Source organism: Delphinus delphis, chromosome 3 (genome assembly GCF_949987515.2).
Source record: "Delphinus delphis chromosome 3, mDelDel1.2, whole genome shotgun sequence".
NCBI lineage: Eukaryota > Metazoa > Chordata > Mammalia > Artiodactyla > Delphinidae > Delphinus > Delphinus delphis.
In genome coordinates this window covers 7,761,933-7,777,566 of record NC_082685.1, presented here as the reverse complement: position 1 = coordinate 7,777,566, position 15,634 = coordinate 7,761,933, and the positions used below count along the sequence as shown (strand labels likewise).

General features: G+C 54.8%; 3 protein-coding genes across 3 annotated transcripts; 2 read left to right on the top strand and 1 right to left on the bottom strand.

The window, feature by feature from the left end:
- Positions 1–176: 176 nt before the first annotated feature.
- RPS28 (ribosomal protein S28) lies at positions 177–1,301 on the bottom strand. The gene is made up of 4 exons (XM_060007631.1): positions 1,221–1,301; positions 1,079–1,126; positions 459–592; positions 177–253 (listed from the first exon to the last, which is right to left on the bottom strand). Exons 1-3 carry the CDS (start codon positions 1,257–1,259, stop codon positions 470–472), a joined length of 210 nt encoding a protein of 69 aa, XP_059863614.1. The 5' UTR covers positions 1,260–1,301; the 3' UTR covers positions 177–253; positions 459–469.
- Positions 1,302–1,359: 58 nt separating this feature from the next.
- Positions 1,360–6,983, top strand: NDUFA7 (NADH:ubiquinone oxidoreductase subunit A7). Its single transcript, XM_060007629.1, has 4 exons — positions 1,360–1,476; positions 1,931–1,980; positions 5,242–5,391; positions 6,771–6,983. The coding sequence occupies exons 1-4, from the start codon at positions 1,426–1,428 to the stop codon at positions 6,859–6,861; spliced, it is 342 nt and encodes a 113-aa protein (XP_059863612.1). The 5' UTR covers positions 1,360–1,425; the 3' UTR covers positions 6,862–6,983.
- Positions 6,984–9,569: 2,586 nt separating this feature from the next.
- On the top strand, positions 9,570–14,238 carry CD320 (CD320 molecule). The gene is made up of 5 exons (XM_060007628.2): positions 9,570–9,775; positions 12,453–12,578; positions 12,942–13,175; positions 13,456–13,614; positions 13,774–14,238. Exons 1-5 carry the CDS (start codon positions 9,637–9,639, stop codon positions 13,911–13,913), a joined length of 798 nt encoding a protein of 265 aa, XP_059863611.1. The 5' UTR covers positions 9,570–9,636; the 3' UTR covers positions 13,914–14,238.
- Positions 14,239–15,634: the final 1,396 nt, after the last annotated feature.

Below are 15,634 nucleotides of genomic sequence, written 5' to 3'. Positions count from 1 at the left end.
TCTTGTTTTGGAGATACACACAGACACGTGCTTCTCCCTCCTCAAAAAGAAAACGCGTTGTTGGGGATGACAACTCCCCCACCCCCCTTCCAGAGTGCAGTGGGTCAGTGCAGACCATCTGAGGGTCCCATGGGAGGGTTTTATAAGCTTAGTGGCAACTGAGACAAAAACCCAAGTTTACACAGAATATAAACGCTTTATTAACAGCAGATCATCCTCGTGCGCCAGGTAGTCGACCCATACATCCAGGACCCTGTAAACAAACCCAAGTATGAGATGCTGACAGGTCCCTCTCAGCAAGTGGCAAACTCCCTCCCCCGTCTTGCCAATCTCAGCAAACCCTTTCTTCACACCCCGCCACCAAGAGCCCCTGCAAGAGCCCCTCATCCGTATGCTTGGCGAAACCTCCCTACCACCTGCCAAAGGTCTACTGTTTCCCACTCCAGTTGTGCACTCACCAGTCCCAAGTTCAGCGCAGCCTCCGAGCCTCTCGCTCTGACTCCAATAGGGTGAGCACGTCGCCCTCGCGCACGGGGCCTTTCACGTTTCGGATGATGGAACGGCTCGTGTCGTCCATGAATTCTACGCGCACCTATGGGGTTGACGGGGGGTGGGGGACCGGGAAGAAGTCAGTGTCGGCCACAAACTGGCACCGTGGGATAGCCAGCTGACTTGGATTCAGAGAACGTGCCTGCTTAGACACACTTAAAAAGGGGGCTGAGCCTGGGAAGTAGGTCTGGGCCGGGAAAGAAGCCGGAGAGGGGCCGAAGCGTGGAGAACAAAGCTCTCGAGCGCCAGAAAAAGCCACTGGTGGGGGACAACTGCCGCTCTGGGCCCGTCGGGGACGGGAGCACAATCGTGAGGGCGTGGAGCTACACAGTGGTCGTTGGGATTGGCTGAGCCAGGAGAACGAGGTATGTCAGAGCCCAAGGAATGAGGGGCAAGGCCTCGGCAAAGGCTCGGACCGTCCGCGAGCTTTCCGAAAAAGGGTACGTATCGGTTCTCAGATACCAGGGCACAGAAGTCATCATCGGAGACTCAAGAACCCAGACCCCGCCTCCTCGTCTCTCCAGCTCACCTGCGTGCACTGTCCCTGCGAACCGGTCCTGCCCAGCACCTTGGTTACCTGGGGTAAAGAAGCTGGGATCAGATCTGGACCACCCGGTTCCCCTACTCCTTCCTCCCTCATCCGGGCCCTCAAACCCGGGCTTCCGCCTCACCCTGGCAAGCTTGATGGGCTGCACACGACTCGTATCCATAATGGCGACACGGCGACTGATCGGGCGGAGAGGAGTCACGTGCTTCGGAGAGAACGTTTATAAGGCGTCCTAGCCCCGCCCACTCCCGTTCTCGCGAGAACATACTCCATGTTCCCAGCAGCCCTGGTAGAGACGTCACCGGCGCCCTTCAGCGCAGGGTTGAAAGATGGCGTCTGCTACTCGTTTTATCCAGCGGCTGCGGAACTGGGCATCCGGGGTGCGCGGGGCGGGAAGGGCTGCACTGGGGAGGGTGGGGCTGTGGGCTCCGTGCGCCCCGGACACGCTCCCGTTACTCACCCCCCTCCTGCATCTTTGGGGCCGAGGCCAGTGGTGCCGAGATTCCCCTTGTAAGCCGGGACCCCGCTCTCAGCCCGGAGCCTCCAGCTCTTGACCTTTCCAGCCCAGGGCACGCCCACCTCCACTTCCAGCCCTTGGCCCTCTCTTGGCTGGGGTCCCACTCAGGCCTGGGATTTACCTAGTCCTTCTTAACTTTGGATCTTGTGGCCCCGGCCTCCAGCTTTCCTGTTCACCTCCAGGGCCCATATCCTTGTCGCCAAATGCCCATCTCCCGCCTTCCCTTCATTTGTCCAGCCCTGGACTGCCCCACGTTCGCTGGCCTTCTCTTCTGGGGTGCCCTGCCGGCTGACCTCCTTCCTCTCTTTCTCCCACAGCAAGACTTGCAGGCGAAGCTGCAGCTGCGTTACCAGGAGATCTCCAAGCGGTGAGCAAGCCCCGCTCGCTGCCCGGACTGCAATCCTGTCCTTCCATCAAAAACAAAACTCCTGTTCTTTTAGACCCCTGAAACACTGGGCCGAAATCCTGCCTCTAGCCGCCTCTAGTGGAGGCAGAGGTTTGCCTTTAATCTTGCTGGACTATGTCTGAGAGTGGTGCTCGTGGAACAACCAGATGGGGCTTGAATTATGAGTGGGAATCCTCAGTGTGATTTGCAGTCCTAAGTGTGGCCCTGTTAGTGTTATCATCCCTAAGCTACACATGAAAATATTTGAGGCTCGGAGAGACTAAATCATTTGCTTAAAATCACTCAGAAGCCAGCAAGTAACAGCTGGGATTTGAACCCAGAAGTGTCTTGATTTCAAACTCATTTGAGTCCAAAAATTACTTGACATTTACAAACCCCTGCTGTGTCCTCAGCCCTCTGGGATACCAGTGCTAACAAAAAAAATTCTCATTCCTTTCATGGAGCTCATATCCTGGGGAGGAGGGAGAAACATAACATAGTAGGGAAATAAACACAGCAAGTAAAAAACATTGTTCTAGAATGCTCTGAAGACAAAACAAAGTGAATAAGCTGGAGGGTGCCTACCTCAGATCAGGTAATCAGGAAAGGCCTCAGGGATTGACATTTGAGTCACCTGAAATGCCAAAGGATAGTTATTAAAACATTCCGGGCAGAGGCAGCAGTAAGTGCCAAGGCTGTGCAGCCCAACAGAGCCAGAAGTAGGAAGGAGGCTAGTGTGGCTGAAACACTCTGAGGAATGGGGAATGGAGATATGTGTATGAGTGGCAGGCAAAGGTAAGGCAGCCATGGAGGGTTAGCATGAAAAGAAGAACAATAACATTAAAATAACCAAGTCTGTGTGATTGCCTGCATGTTGCGACTGATTCCAAATATCAAAAGTTTTAAATTGCTTTTCCATCCAGGTTAGTTGATACAGTTGAGGAAACAGTTTTGTAAAATTTTCAACTTTTTTTTTAAGGGTAATGGCGCCCCCTAGTGATTCATTTCGGCCTTTCTGTTGGGCCCTGGTTCTTTTTATCCTTTGTGTGCTTGTTTTCTGTTGGTCCCTGGCCAACAGAGGGTCATCTCTGTACTCCAGGGCTTAAGCAGATTCTAACTTCAACACAGGATATTGCCTTTATTTATTTTATTTTAATTATTTTTTAAAATTTATTTATTTATTTATTTTTGGCTGCGTTGGGTCTTCATTGCTGTGCGCGGGCTTTCTCTAGTTGCGGCGAGCGGGGGCTACTCTTCTTTGCAGTGCGTGGGCTTCTCATTGCGGTGGCTTCTCTTGTTGCGGAGTATGGGCTCTAGGCGCGCGGGCTTCAGTAGCTGTGGCTCACGGGCTCTAGAGCTCAGGCTCCGTAGTTGCAGCGCATGGGCTTCGTTGCTCTGTAGCATGTTGGGATCTTCCTGGACCAGGGCTGGAACCCGTGTCCCCTGCATTGGCAGGCAGATTCTTAACCACTGAGGCACCGGGAAGTCCTATTTTATTTTTTTTTAATTTTTAAAAAGTATATTTATTTATTTTTGGCTGCATTGGGTCTTCGTTGCTGTGTGCGGGCTTTCTCTAGTTGCGGCGAGCAGGGGCCCCTCTTCGTTGCGGTGTGCAGGCTTCTCATTGTGATGGCTTCTCTTGTTGCAGAGCACGGGCTCTAGGCGCTCGGGCTTCAGTAGTTGTGGCACTCAGGCTCAGTGGTTATGGCACACGGGCTTAGTTGCTCCGCAGCATGTGGGATCCTCCCAGATCAGGGCTCGAACCCGTGTCCCCTGCATGGACAGGTGGATTCTTAACCATTGCACTACCAGGGAAGTCCCTAATTTATTTTTTATTTATTAAAAAATTTTTTTTTGGCCATGCCACACAGCTTGTGGGATCTTAGTTCCCTGACCAGGATCGAACCCGGGCCATAGCAGTGAAAGCACCGAGTCCTAACCCCTGGACTGCCAGGGAATTAAGATACTGCTTTTAATATTAAGTTTTAAAACTTTGTTTTTATCTGTATTTCTTTTTTTCTCCTTGGTACAATGACTATCACTTGTTTTAAGAAAAACTTAAGTCCTGGCAAAATGATTATCAGAAAAAAGTTGGTTAAAAACCCAGATGAGGGACTTCCCTGGTGGTGCAGTAGTTAAGAATCCTCCTGCCAATGCAGGGGACACGGGTTCAAGCCCTGCTCTGGGAAGATCCCACATGCCGTGGAGCAACTAAGCCCGTGCACCACAACTACTGAAGCCTGCGCACCTAGAGCCCGTGCTCCGCAACAAGAGAAGTCACCGTGATGAGAAGTCCGTGACCTGCAACGAAGAGTAGCCCCTGCTCACCACAACTAGAGAAAGCCTGTACACAGCAAAGAAGACCCAACGCAGAGAAATAAACAAACAAACAAAAAAGATGAATGAGAACCCGATCTGTTTATGATTTTTCTATCTTTTCTGCCCTCCATCTCTGCAATGGTTTCCAGGGAAGCACATCTTTTGTTAGTGATTTTGTTTTTTGTTAGTGTCTTTTGTTAGCGAGGTTAGCGATTAGTTTTCAGGCCTCAAACTTTGTATATTGACCCCAGGGTTTAGTCAAGCGAGGACAGAGCTCTGTTCACTCCCCCTCTGGTGGCAGTGACCACGAGGTGGCAGCAGAGACCCCAGAGGACAAAACGCTCTTTGAGTAATAAGGCTTGATCCCAGTAAGAGTTCTTCAGAGAGTTCCTGAGAGAACTGGAAACCCAGAGGTTCTGCAGCCTGGCCTTTGGGGACAAAACCCCTCAGAATGAGCCAAGTCTGGGGTTGTTTCCCAAGCGTTTGCTGACCACGATTACTTGGTAGGTGATGGGCAGAGCCCCAGGCCCCAGCCTCTTCATTTCCCGAGGACCTGTGGTGGAAATGAGGCCAGCTGCCAAGCTCTGGGCCATGGAGAGGTGGGAACAGGTCTCCCTCATGAAAGGGTCCTCCATACCTGCCACGTTTGGGGCAGGTTGGGGACCTGTGGTGGGGCAGACCCAGGCCTGGCCTTCCAGCACCTTCACATCCAATGCAGGGGCTCCCACCTGCTTCTGGGCATTGGACCCTCCCCAGGCATATGGTCATGGCAGTGTATCAAGGGCTACCCCTGGCCTGCAGCACATCCAAGGGGCTGCCGACCCCAAGCCTCGTGACTGAGGTGATGGGCCCATGTTCTAGCACAGCCGCGCAGTGAGAACGACTTGTCATTTTTGTTTCAGTGCCCATGTTCTTTCTCCTCAGAACTCAGCCTCCTCCCAAGCTCCCCGTGGGCCCCAGCCACAAACTTTCCAACAATTACTACTGTACACGTGATGGCCGCCGGGAAGCCACGCCGCCCTCAATCGTCATGTCCTCACAGAAGGTGCTGGCGTCAGGGAAGCCAGCAGAGAGGTGAGGATGCCTCAACACCCCTCCTGCGACCAGCCCTCTCTCCTGCTTGTGCTTTTCAAGGTCCCAAGTCTGTTGAGCATCAACTGTGGCAGGAAATGTACTGCCGGGGGCTTTTCATCTGAGAGCTCAGGAATCCCCACCCACCCTGGGTGGGTTTCCTGCAAAAAGCAGAGGAAGCTCCAAGGGCCCTTCAAGGGCCTTGGAAGAAGCCCAGGGATTGTTGTTTTTCTAATTTTATATTCTTCTTAAAGAGAGAATTGTATAAACCTCAGGCCCCTCAAAACCCACTTTGGTCCCTGGCATCAGGCACTGTCTCTTAATTAACCAGGAACAATAATGTTATTTACTTTAGAGAGTTCTGCTGGGACAGAATCCCAAGACTGGGTGGCTTATAAACAATAGAAAATTGTTTCTCTTGGTTCTGGAAGCTGGGAAGTCCAAGTTCAAGGTTCTTGCAGATTCGGTGTCTGGCACTTTCTTTGTTTATAGATGGTATCGTTTTTTTTGCAACACCATGCAGTATGTGGGGTCTTAGTTCCCCAACCAGGGATCGAACCCATGCCCCTTGCAGTGGAAGCGCTGAGTCCTAATACTGGGCCGCCAGGGAAGTCCCCACAGATGGTATCTTTTTGCCATGTCCTCACATGTTGGAAGGGGTAAGGGATCTCTAGGGTCTCTTATAAGGGCACTAACCCCATTCATAAGGGCTTCACCTTCATGATCTAGTCACCTCCCAAAGGCTCCACCCCGTAACATCATCACATTGGGGCGTAGGATTTCAACATATGGATTTTGTGGGGACCCATTCTGTCGATAGCAGAGTCGTTCTGAGGATTAATCCTCATAATTAAAATCTGTAAGTTCAAGAATGGAGTCAGTGCCATATCTGCCTCCTGATAACTCCATGAGTTAGGCAGCGATGGCCCCTGCTGCAGAAGAAGAAATTGAGTCACAGAGAGACCAAGTGCCCTGCCTGGGTCACACAGCTGGCAGGTAGTAGACGCATGATTTCAAAGCAGTTTGCCCAGACCCCCAGTGCTGGTCCTTGGCCCTTCTGCCAGTGTCCTGTTCTGGGGCAGCGGGAGTGGGGTGCGAGTGGGAAGGGGTGCTGGAGGAGGAGCCCAGCTATTCATGCTGGTTCTGGGACCAGGAGCCAAGGCACGCCGACCAGGGGTTCATGCAGGGCTCGGGGCTTGTCAGCTCACCCTTTGGGGGACCCCATTGGAGGGCTCTGGGCATTCTGAAACACCCTGCACCCTGGCCTCCAGATCCATGGTGTCAGCAGATGTGTTCCTGCTGGGGCAGGGGGGTCTCCCGCAGCTTCCTCCACACTGTTCTCTGAAACCTGGGCCTAACTCAAGTCTGTTTTCATCTTCCAGCTCGGCTGTAGCAGCCACTGAGAAGAAGGCTGTGACGCCAGCTCCTCCCATAAAGAGGTGGGAGCTGTCCAGGGATCAGCCTTACCTGTGACACTGTGCCCCAGGGTGCCTGGCTAAGCCCTCAGGGCCACTGGAGTGCTTCCTTTTCCTTGGACTTTGGATTCCCTCTGGGGAGAACGTGACCTAATTTATAAAAAATATATATTGAGCTCTCCAGAATCGCTTCTGTTTTTACTTTTGAAAGGACACACAGGCTTACTTGAACTTCAGGGTGAAGTTGGTGCCGAATCTCTTAATCCCATGAACGCTCCAGGAGCAGGGGAGGATAGTGGTTCTCGAGCTCCAGGGTGACGGTGCTGTCACTGGGCACAGAGATGTCACCGTCCCTTTCACGAGGGCCTGGCTCTAACTCTGAGAGTGTCAGAGCGGGTTCCAGGACCTCTAGGTGTTTGGGGGCACTGATTGTAAAGGACAGTGCGGCGGAACAAAAACAGCTCGCTTCCTTGTCTCCCGAGAGCTCTCCTAACCAGCCATTGCTTGTGCGGACATTCACCAGCAGGCTCCCACTGTGGCCCCTGCCTGACCTTGACCACCCTGCCGCTCAGCAGGGACGGCAGAGGACAGTGAGGTGGCTCACAGGGAAGGCTCACCTAGGCCAGTGGGGAAAGGCCTCCCTGAGCCAGAAACGTTTCTGTGTGGGCCTGGGGGACGCGAGGCGGAGTCAGCCCAGGAAAGGAAGGGGCTTCTTTCTGTGGAGGAATAAGCAGGGAGTGAAAGCTGAAAAGGAAATGGCCTTGATTTGGTTGTAGGAGCGAAGGGGAGCCATGCGGTGACCTCAGGTGGGGGAGTGTTGTGGCTGCCCTGTGGAAGAACCCCAAAGCCCATCAGTGGGTGAAGATCAGCTGTATGCCTGGAGAGTGTCGAGGCTGGCCCGCCTTTGGAAGCTGGGAGCAAGGCAGGAAAAGGGTCACAGTCCCAGGAGGAGGTATAAGTGCCCCAAGAGTGAGTGGTACAAATGCTAAATGCTTATGAGAAGAAAAGGCTGGGAAGGCTTCCTGGAGGAGGTGGGATTCTGGTTGGAACAAAGGATGAATTAGCTACAGAAAGATCAGGAGAGCTGGGCAGGCTGTGCAGAGGCCACAAGGAGGGTAACGCTGGGGCTTTTAAAGACCCCAGGCAAGATGTGCCATTGAAAGTTTCTGAACAAAGTTTTATGACCCAGCCCCCTTCTGCCAAGTGAGGTAGCAGTGAAAAGATGGTTGTCACTGAGGATGCGGGCCCTCACTAGACACCAAATCTGCTGGCACCATGGTCTTCGACTTCCCAGTTTCCAGAACCGTGAGAAAATAAATTGTCGTTTACCGTATAAGCCAAAAAAAAGAAAAAAGGATTTATGACCCAGACTTGAAGTTTGGCGAGGGACTGCAGTAAGAAAGAGGTCTGACACCTCTTGAGCACTTCCTCTATGCCAGGTACCGTTCTAAATGCGTTATATCTGTGATCTTGGTACCTTCCCGGAGCAAGCCTGTGGTTATAGCTGTTGTCAAACCCTTTTACCCTCAACAGAAGAACAGGCGTGAAGAGACAAAGAACTCTCAGGCTCACTGAGAGGTGGCCCTGAACCTAGCCGCTGATGAGTCTACACTCAGCCGCTACATATTGTCAGCTGGGTGAATCCACAATTTCTTCAGTTTTTCTCCCTGGACCCCAGATGCCAACCTCACCAAGAAGCCAAGCCTCACAGGTGGTGTGGGACGCTCCCCTCCCCTCCCTTCCCCTGCCGCAGGCAGTCCTATTTGCTGCCCTTTCCAACTGCCTCTGCACCAGTGCACCTTTGCCTCTTACCCCATGTCTCCTGGGAATTGGAGATTATGAAAAAATTTATATATATGTATATATATACATACGCTCCAAAGGCAGCTATAATCTCTAACACTTTTGAATAAGGATGCCATCAACCTGCAAATAGAGGCCTTTCTGTGCTTTTGTGTTGCTTCACGGGAAATTTGCACAGCTGTTACAACGCTGAGGACAGTGACTTGTCTGGGGGGCCTGCTGGCAGTAGCGCTGCTTCTCCTAGGGGCAGAGCTGTAGATAAAACACAGCAGCCAATTGGATAGAAAACCTGCAGAAGGTTTGTATTTTATGTGCCTACTGGGTGAGCGTGAGAAGAGAAAGCCCAGGCTGTCTTGTTCCCAGAGTAAAATATAAGACCCGCCTCCCTTTGAGGAGCCTATGCGGGTTAATGAGGTAGTGAGCATCGGTGAGAACATCCAGGTGCAAGGGATAGAGGACCCAGGATGAAAACCAAGAACCAACATTTCCTTCATTTATTTACCAAATATTTAAGAGCTTGCTATGTGTCAGGCTCAGTTCCAGGCACTGGGGATACAATGAGCAACACAGCGTTCCCGATCTCCTGGGCCTGACGTTCTGGTGGGGAATCAGACTATAAACCAAAGTAAATAAGTCGGGCGCTCGAGAGAAGCAGGAGGAGGGCGTGCCTGGGCGAAGTGGCTGCCATATTAGGATAATTAGGCAGGAGTATTTGGTGCATGTGGAATGTTAAATATTGTAAGTTGACAAGACTTGTCGGTACTAGTTCGTTTGCACCTCCAGAAGTTTCTAATTTCAAATAGGACCAATACCTTTTGATATACCTTGTCACAGGGAACAGTGGGAAAGAGCCTCAAATAGTGGGTCCCCTCGCATTCGGACATTTACGGTACCCATAACGCGTGGCCGCCTCGGGACCCGCCTGGGGCGTGGGCCCCGCCCCCCCGGACCTTTGCGCACGCGCGTACGTGGATCAGAGCGAGGCAGGGACTGGTCTTGGCCGGAGCCGGCGTCTGGCAGGGGTGGCGCGATGAGCGGTTGGATGGCGGGGGGCCGAGCGCAGCGGGCTGCGGCCCTCGGCCTAGCGCTGCGGGTACTGCTCAGCTTCGGGCTGGGCCTGGAGGCCGCCCCGACCTCGATCCCGGCATGGTCCTTGACCCAGGCCCCAGGTGAGTGTGCTCCGTACAGCCCTGGCGCCCTCCAAGCCTGCAGCTTAGCTCCGCCCCTGCCCGCCAGCAGCGCCTTACCGTTGGCTGCGCCGCACGTCTGTCCCGGTCACTCCCCCCTGCACGTGGCTCTAGGGGACCCAGGCCCTTGAATGAGCCTTCCCCAGTGAGGGACCCTCCGCCTGGGTTGCTCTGCCAGTCTTTAACTACCCTGCTTCGGCCCTGCTTACACTCGCGTTGCTTTGTCAAGCCCCGGTGTCACCTCTAAGCGACCCTTCACTCCAGCGTGGGCAGGAACGTTCTTTACAGGCTCTGCTTCTCCGACTTCCAACCTTACGGAGCTGGTCTCCTGGCGCCTTCAGCAGCTGCGGCTTCCATACCCTGGCGCCTAGGGCCATGTGGCTGAGTTTGCTCGGCGACCGTTTCCCGCCCTCCGAATCTCTGCACCTTCCTTCTCCGGCCTTAGAGAAAAAAAGGTCTTCCCTGTGACCCCAGGCCCTTGGACACGTTTGCCTTGGCCTAAATGATGTTGGTGGCCCTCTCAGAGGTACCCAGAGGCAGCTGGGCAGGTTAGAGTGACCTCTTTGTGCTCACAGGTGCCCCTGACTTTCAGCTGTGACTCAGGTTCACACACCGTCTTATCTGGTTCCCCATCTCACCCCAAAGCCCCTGCCTTTTCAGGCTAAATGGTCCTGGTTCCTACAAGGATCAGGACTCACGTTAACCAAGTACCACACTCTACACGCAAGCAGTCTCTTCTCTTTAGCACACTGTGGTAGGGACTCCCAGCGTGCCCCTTTTACAGGTGGAGAAACTGAGGCTGGGAGGTGCAACCACTGGTTGCTCCAAACCAAAGCCCTGTGAAGCCAGGTCCACTCTGTTCTGCTGCCCACCCACTTTACAGAAGGACACATGCTTCAACAGGCCGGGGAAGGAGGTCAGAGGTTGCTAGGGAGAGTGGCAAGTCCTGGGGAGGAAGCTTTAGGTTGCCAGATCCCCATGGGCAGGGAAGGAAGTCAGCTGCAGTTGGCTCCACAGAGCTTAGGGACTGTGTGGCCCACAGGCACAGTTGGGCCTGGAGGCCGGCCTGCGGAGGGGCTGGCTGTGGGGAGTGGGGGCTTGGAGGCACAGGCCCTCGTGAGTAAAGGTGGAAGGGACAAGAGGACCAGGATTGTATGGAGGGGGACTAGGCTGGGGCCAAGCCAGGTATCTGCCACCCTCCCTGCTGCACCCAGGAGGAAACCATAAAGCCCACTCCCTTCCTCTGTCCCTTGGACTCCCGCCTGATGGCCCCGCTTCCAGGCCCTTCTGTGTTCATCCTGCTCTGGGTCTAGGAAGGCTCACATCTCAGCTGGACTCAGCCCGGACCATTGTGTGACCTGTGTCCACTTATCACTAGGCGCTGCCCCGGGTTTACAGTCAAAAGGTCACTGCCCTGACCACCACTAAGTGTCCAGTCTACGCGGGTGCCAGTTCAAGGGCCATTGTTCTAAGTGGGAGGCTGAGCTTCAGGGGTCTCTGAGAGGGGCCTGAGGCCCATCCCAGGAAATAAGCTGAGACTGTGAAGTCTGAGGAGGAAATCACGAGGTGCAGAGAGGAGGGAGGAGAGGGCAAACTGGACCAGGGAACAGCATGGGCAAAAGCCCTGAGGGGGAAAACGAGGCCAGGCCTCTTGCAGAAGCATCAAGGTGGCCGGGTCAGAGGGAGCTTGATGAAGAGGGGGAAAGTGGGAGGTCCAGGGAGGGTTCAGGGCTGCTCAGGACTTGTGGGCCACATGGAGGTTGTAGAATTTGGTTGTGAGAGGGTCATGGGACCAAGGGCTGGGTTTCTGGGTTTTTTTGAATTTTATTTTATTTTTTTATACAGCAGGTTCTTATTAGTTATCTTTTATACATATTAGTGTATATATGTCAATCCCAATTCGTACCACCACCACCACCCTGCCACTTTCCCCCCTTGGTGTCCATACGTTTATTCTCTACATCTGTGTCTCTATTTCTGACCAAGGGCTGTTTTTGAGCAAAGGGGGGCAAGGGTGGGTGACCAAATGGTGTGGTGCTGAGAGGTCTCTGGTGTCTGAGTGGAGATGGGGGTGGGGAATCTGGAGAGGTGGTGGCACATTCAGGATGGGGAAAGTGGTCAGATCTGGGAGGAGTTTAGTGGGTGAGTCGACAAGCCACAGTGACTAAGCAGGTCCTCTACCCAAGGCCTCAGTTTCCCCTTTGCTGAGCAGCTGGGACATAATGGGCCCTGCTGACCCTGACAGGTGGGCCTGAGCCAGGCCAGCTTCAGAGATGGCTCCTCCCCCAGTCTGTTTAACCACGGAACTTGGAGAGACTCCTGGGGAGACCATCTGGCCATTTGGAGCCGGGTAAAGACCCCGGGATCAGTGAGACCTGGGTTCGAACCCCGACTCTGCCACTAGCTTGTAGCCTCAGGCCTTACCTCTCCTAAGTGTCTTGTGTAGAATGGGCATGGGAGTAGAATCTGCCCAGTAGGGCTCTTGGTGAGGCTGTGAACTGCTCAGCTCCAAGGCCCACACATAGTGCATCCTTAGCAAAGGGTGACCACCAATGTAGTTCCTGGGACCTGGCCTGTCTCCTGGTGGTCGCAGCCTGTGACACTGTGCTTCCAAAGGAGGGTCCAGACCTCCCAGGCCTCACTTGTGTGCATCTCTCAGGCCCCAGCGCAGCCTCGTGCCCGCCCACCAACTTCCAGTGCAGGAGTGATGGCCTATGCGTGCCCCTCACCTGGCGCTGCGACGTTGACAAGGACTGCCTTGATGGCAGTGACGAGGAGGAGTGCAGTGAGTGGCCATGCCCTGGGGGCGGGGCTTGCAAGGGGTGGGGCCACAGGGAGGAGGTGCTTGTGGAAGGGATGTGGCTTTCAGACAGGGCACTCTGGGGTGGGCGGGGCCTGAAAAGAAGGAGGTCTGGGGAGAGGTGGGTTTGCAGCGGGGCGGAGTTAGTGGGGTCGGGAGGGAGGGCTTGCGGGGAGGCGAGTCCTTGGAAGGTGGAGCTAACAGAAGCAGGGGGAGGAGCCTTTGGGATGGGCGAAACATATAGGGTCGATTGTTCTCGGAAGGCGGGGCTTGCAGGAGGTTGGGCTGTGGGGAGTACCTGGGCCCTCTTGGCTGGGTGTTTGAGACCTGACTCACCTTGTACCCCAGGTACTGAGCCGTGTGCCCAGGATGGGCAGTGCAAGCCACCCACTGGCAGCCCCTGCTCTTGTGACAGCATCGATGACTGCCCTGATGGCATCAACAAGAATGTTCTCAACTGCGGGCACCAGCCCTGCCCGGAGGGAGAGCTGCGCTGCCCGCTGGGCGGTTCCTGTATCCCACGCACGTGGCTCTGCGATGGCCACCCGGACTGTTCCGACTCCAGCGATGAGCTTGGCTGTGGTGTGTGCCTGTGGGGGCGGGGAGGGTGGGTCGGTAGACAGGGACGCCTGACACCTTCCAGTGTATGACAAGGCTGGGAGCGTGGACACGTGTGTCTGCCTGTGCCCGTATTCCCATGGCGGCTGCACGAGGGCACTCGGGCAGCAGGGCTCACCAACCTCACTGAATTTGGGATGGAGGGTGAGCCCTAAGGTCCCCCCTGCGCACCAGAAGCATCTGTTCATCCCCCCATGCCCCAGGTGCCCGCTCCCCAGCTACTGAATGCCTGGACTTATTGCAGGAACCAAGACCCTCCAAGAAGGGAGTGCCACGTCCGTGGGGACCCCTGTGACCCTGGAGAGTGTCACTTATCTCAGGAATGCCACAGTCACCTCTGTCGGGGACCAGGACTCAGTTCAGTCTGGAAACCGAAGTGCCTATGGGATCATTGCAGCTGCTGGTAAGATAAACAGGTCCTCCCACCCCTGGGGCTTGGAGCAGCTGCTCCTGGGAGCCGGCAGGCTGCAGAACCCCCTTTCCAGTGTGTTAGGAGCTCGGTGGGTGTGAGCCTCCTGCCACCCCCTCCCCTCACCCACTCCTGTCTTTCTGTCCCCCACAGTGGTGCTAAGTGTAGGTCTGGCCGCCGCCATCCTCTTCATGTGGTCACGGCTCTGTGCCCAGGGACGCCTGTCCCCGCTGGGGCTGCTGGTGTCTGTGAAGGGGTCTCTGCAGTCAGAGAGGACGGCCTCAGTTCTCTGAGGATGATTTCTTGCTGCCACGTCACACGGTCCCGAGTATGGCAGGTATGGGGACCCGCGCGTGGCTGTTGGCACACCAGCCCCCAGACCTGGGTTCTTCTGGCCACGTGGCGCCAAGTACCTGAGCTCCTGCAGATGTGATCGTGGAGGCTGGGAGTGTCCAGACCCTCCCCTGGACTCGAGGAGCCTGGATGGGGAACGTGCCACAGCCAGAGCCGAGGGGCTGGCCCTAGGTCGTTCCCGGGCTGGCCCCCCTGCTCAGATACTACTGTTGCCCCCTCCTGAGGATGATGATTAAAGTTACTTCACGTCTTCTGCCTGCCTCTGGGCCTCTGTCTCCCTCTGCCTGGGCAGCCTGGGGGCTCTGCTGCAGCCCCTCCTCTGGAGCACCCAAGCCCAGAGAGGGTGGGAGTTGGGGACCCTGCCTCTGGCTTCCTGGAATCCAGAGCAGGGGACAGTGGGGCTGGGGGCAGCAGGACAGTTTGCATCCCCCAAATGGAGCAGACCTTGGGCAGTGCCTCCCAGAGTCCTGGGCTGGGGGACCTCCATCCATTATGGCTTCTTCTCTTTGAGATGGAAGCTGGGTGTCCCCAGGTTGGTCTCCACCCTGTTTCCAAATGTAGATCTTCTTATTATGCAGCTACAGCAAGGCCAACAGATCAGCAGATGACTGCCACGGAAAAGACACTTTGTTACTCACCGATCCCAAGAGGAAGGGCATAACAGGCCATGTGGAGCCACACGGGGAAGCACCAGGGTCCAGCAGGAGGCAGAGCGAGAGGGAACAACATGGACAGGAGCTTTTATTGTGGTTTCCACTGGAAGGAATGGGTGAGGCAGGGTAAACAGGCTTGGAACTGGCTAGACTGAGTAATTTCCATGGGCTCTGGGGTGTCGGCACTGAGTATCGTGTACATCTCAGCCTATCAACGGCAAGGCTTTCAGAGAGCAGCATCTGAGGACACCTGGGTCCCTACTACTTACAGCAAGGCCCTCACAGACATTACCCCAGCTAGAGCCAGCATTGTGGCTAGGCCGGCCCTCGTGGTTCTTATCATGATCACAGGACGTACTTCAGGAAAAACCATCAGGGAACTTGGCAGAACAAGATTCGTTACTCACAGGTTCTGGAGGGTACACAGCAGGCACCCCCTCTGAGGGCCACGGAGCAAGATCATGGGGAGAGAGAGAGGGAGGGAACGCAGACCTGAGTCTCTGCCTTTATTAGGGTCCGGGGGTCGGAGTCTCGGATTCACTCTTTATTGAATATAAAGCATAAGAGCTGGAATTAGGGTGCCAAAAGGGAAAGCGGGGTCGTTCAAGGCGTCACTTGTCAAGGTTGCCTAGGGTTTCTGAAAAGGGGACCTTCCTAGGTTGGGGTAGCTAATAACCAGGTAGGTTGTGTTGCTAGTAGCTGTGCCGTGCAGCTATCTGTGTGTTTGTTCATGGTGGGTGTTGGCAATCAAAAGCTTAACGTCAGGGACTTCCCTGGCGGTCCAGTGGTTAGGACTCCACGCTTCCCTTGCAGGGGGCACGGGTTCAATCCCTGGTCGGGGAACTAAGATCCTGCTTAATGTCAGGCACTCACACTACAGTGGCCCTGGGGTGAGCAGGGAAGGGGCACAGTGGCTCTGGATTGCCTGGTATGCATAGGAGAGGTACACTCACTGGTTACTTGTTTGTCATCTCCAGGAACTCGCTAACCCCTCGAGGGACAGCCCC

Excerpts from the sequence above, each read along its gene's own strand:
- CD320 (XM_060007628.2), top strand. The coding sequence starts at position 9,637 with ATGAGCGGTTGGATGGCGGGGGGCCGAGCGCAGCGGGCTGCGGCCCTC. Across the intron at positions 12,579-12,941 it reads CAGTGACGAGGAGGAGTGCA|GTACTGAGCCGTGTGCCCAG; the intron begins GTGAGTGGCCAT and ends CTTGTACCCCAG. Across the intron at positions 13,615-13,773 it reads TGGGATCATTGCAGCTGCTG|TGGTGCTAAGTGTAGGTCTG; the intron begins GTAAGATAAACA and ends TGTCCCCCACAG.
- RPS28 (XM_060007631.1), bottom strand. The coding sequence starts at position 1,259 with ATGGATACGAGTCGTGTGCAGCCCATCAAGCTTGCCAGG. Across the intron at positions 1,127-1,220 it reads AGCCCATCAAGCTTGCCAGG|GTAACCAAGGTGCTGGGCAG; the intron begins GTGAGGCGGAAG and ends TCTTTACCCCAG. Across the intron at positions 593-1,078 it reads CGCAGGGACAGTGCACGCAG|GTGCGCGTAGAATTCATGGA; the intron begins GTGAGCTGGAGA and ends TCAACCCCATAG.
- NDUFA7 (XM_060007629.1), top strand. The coding sequence starts at position 1,426 with ATGGCGTCTGCTACTCGTTTTATCCAGCGGCTGCGGAACTGGGCATCC. Across the intron at positions 1,981-5,241 it reads TACCAGGAGATCTCCAAGCG|AACTCAGCCTCCTCCCAAGC; the intron begins GTGAGCAAGCCC and ends CTTTCTCCTCAG. Across the intron at positions 5,392-6,770 it reads TCAGGGAAGCCAGCAGAGAG|CTCGGCTGTAGCAGCCACTG; the intron begins GTGAGGATGCCT and ends TTCATCTTCCAG.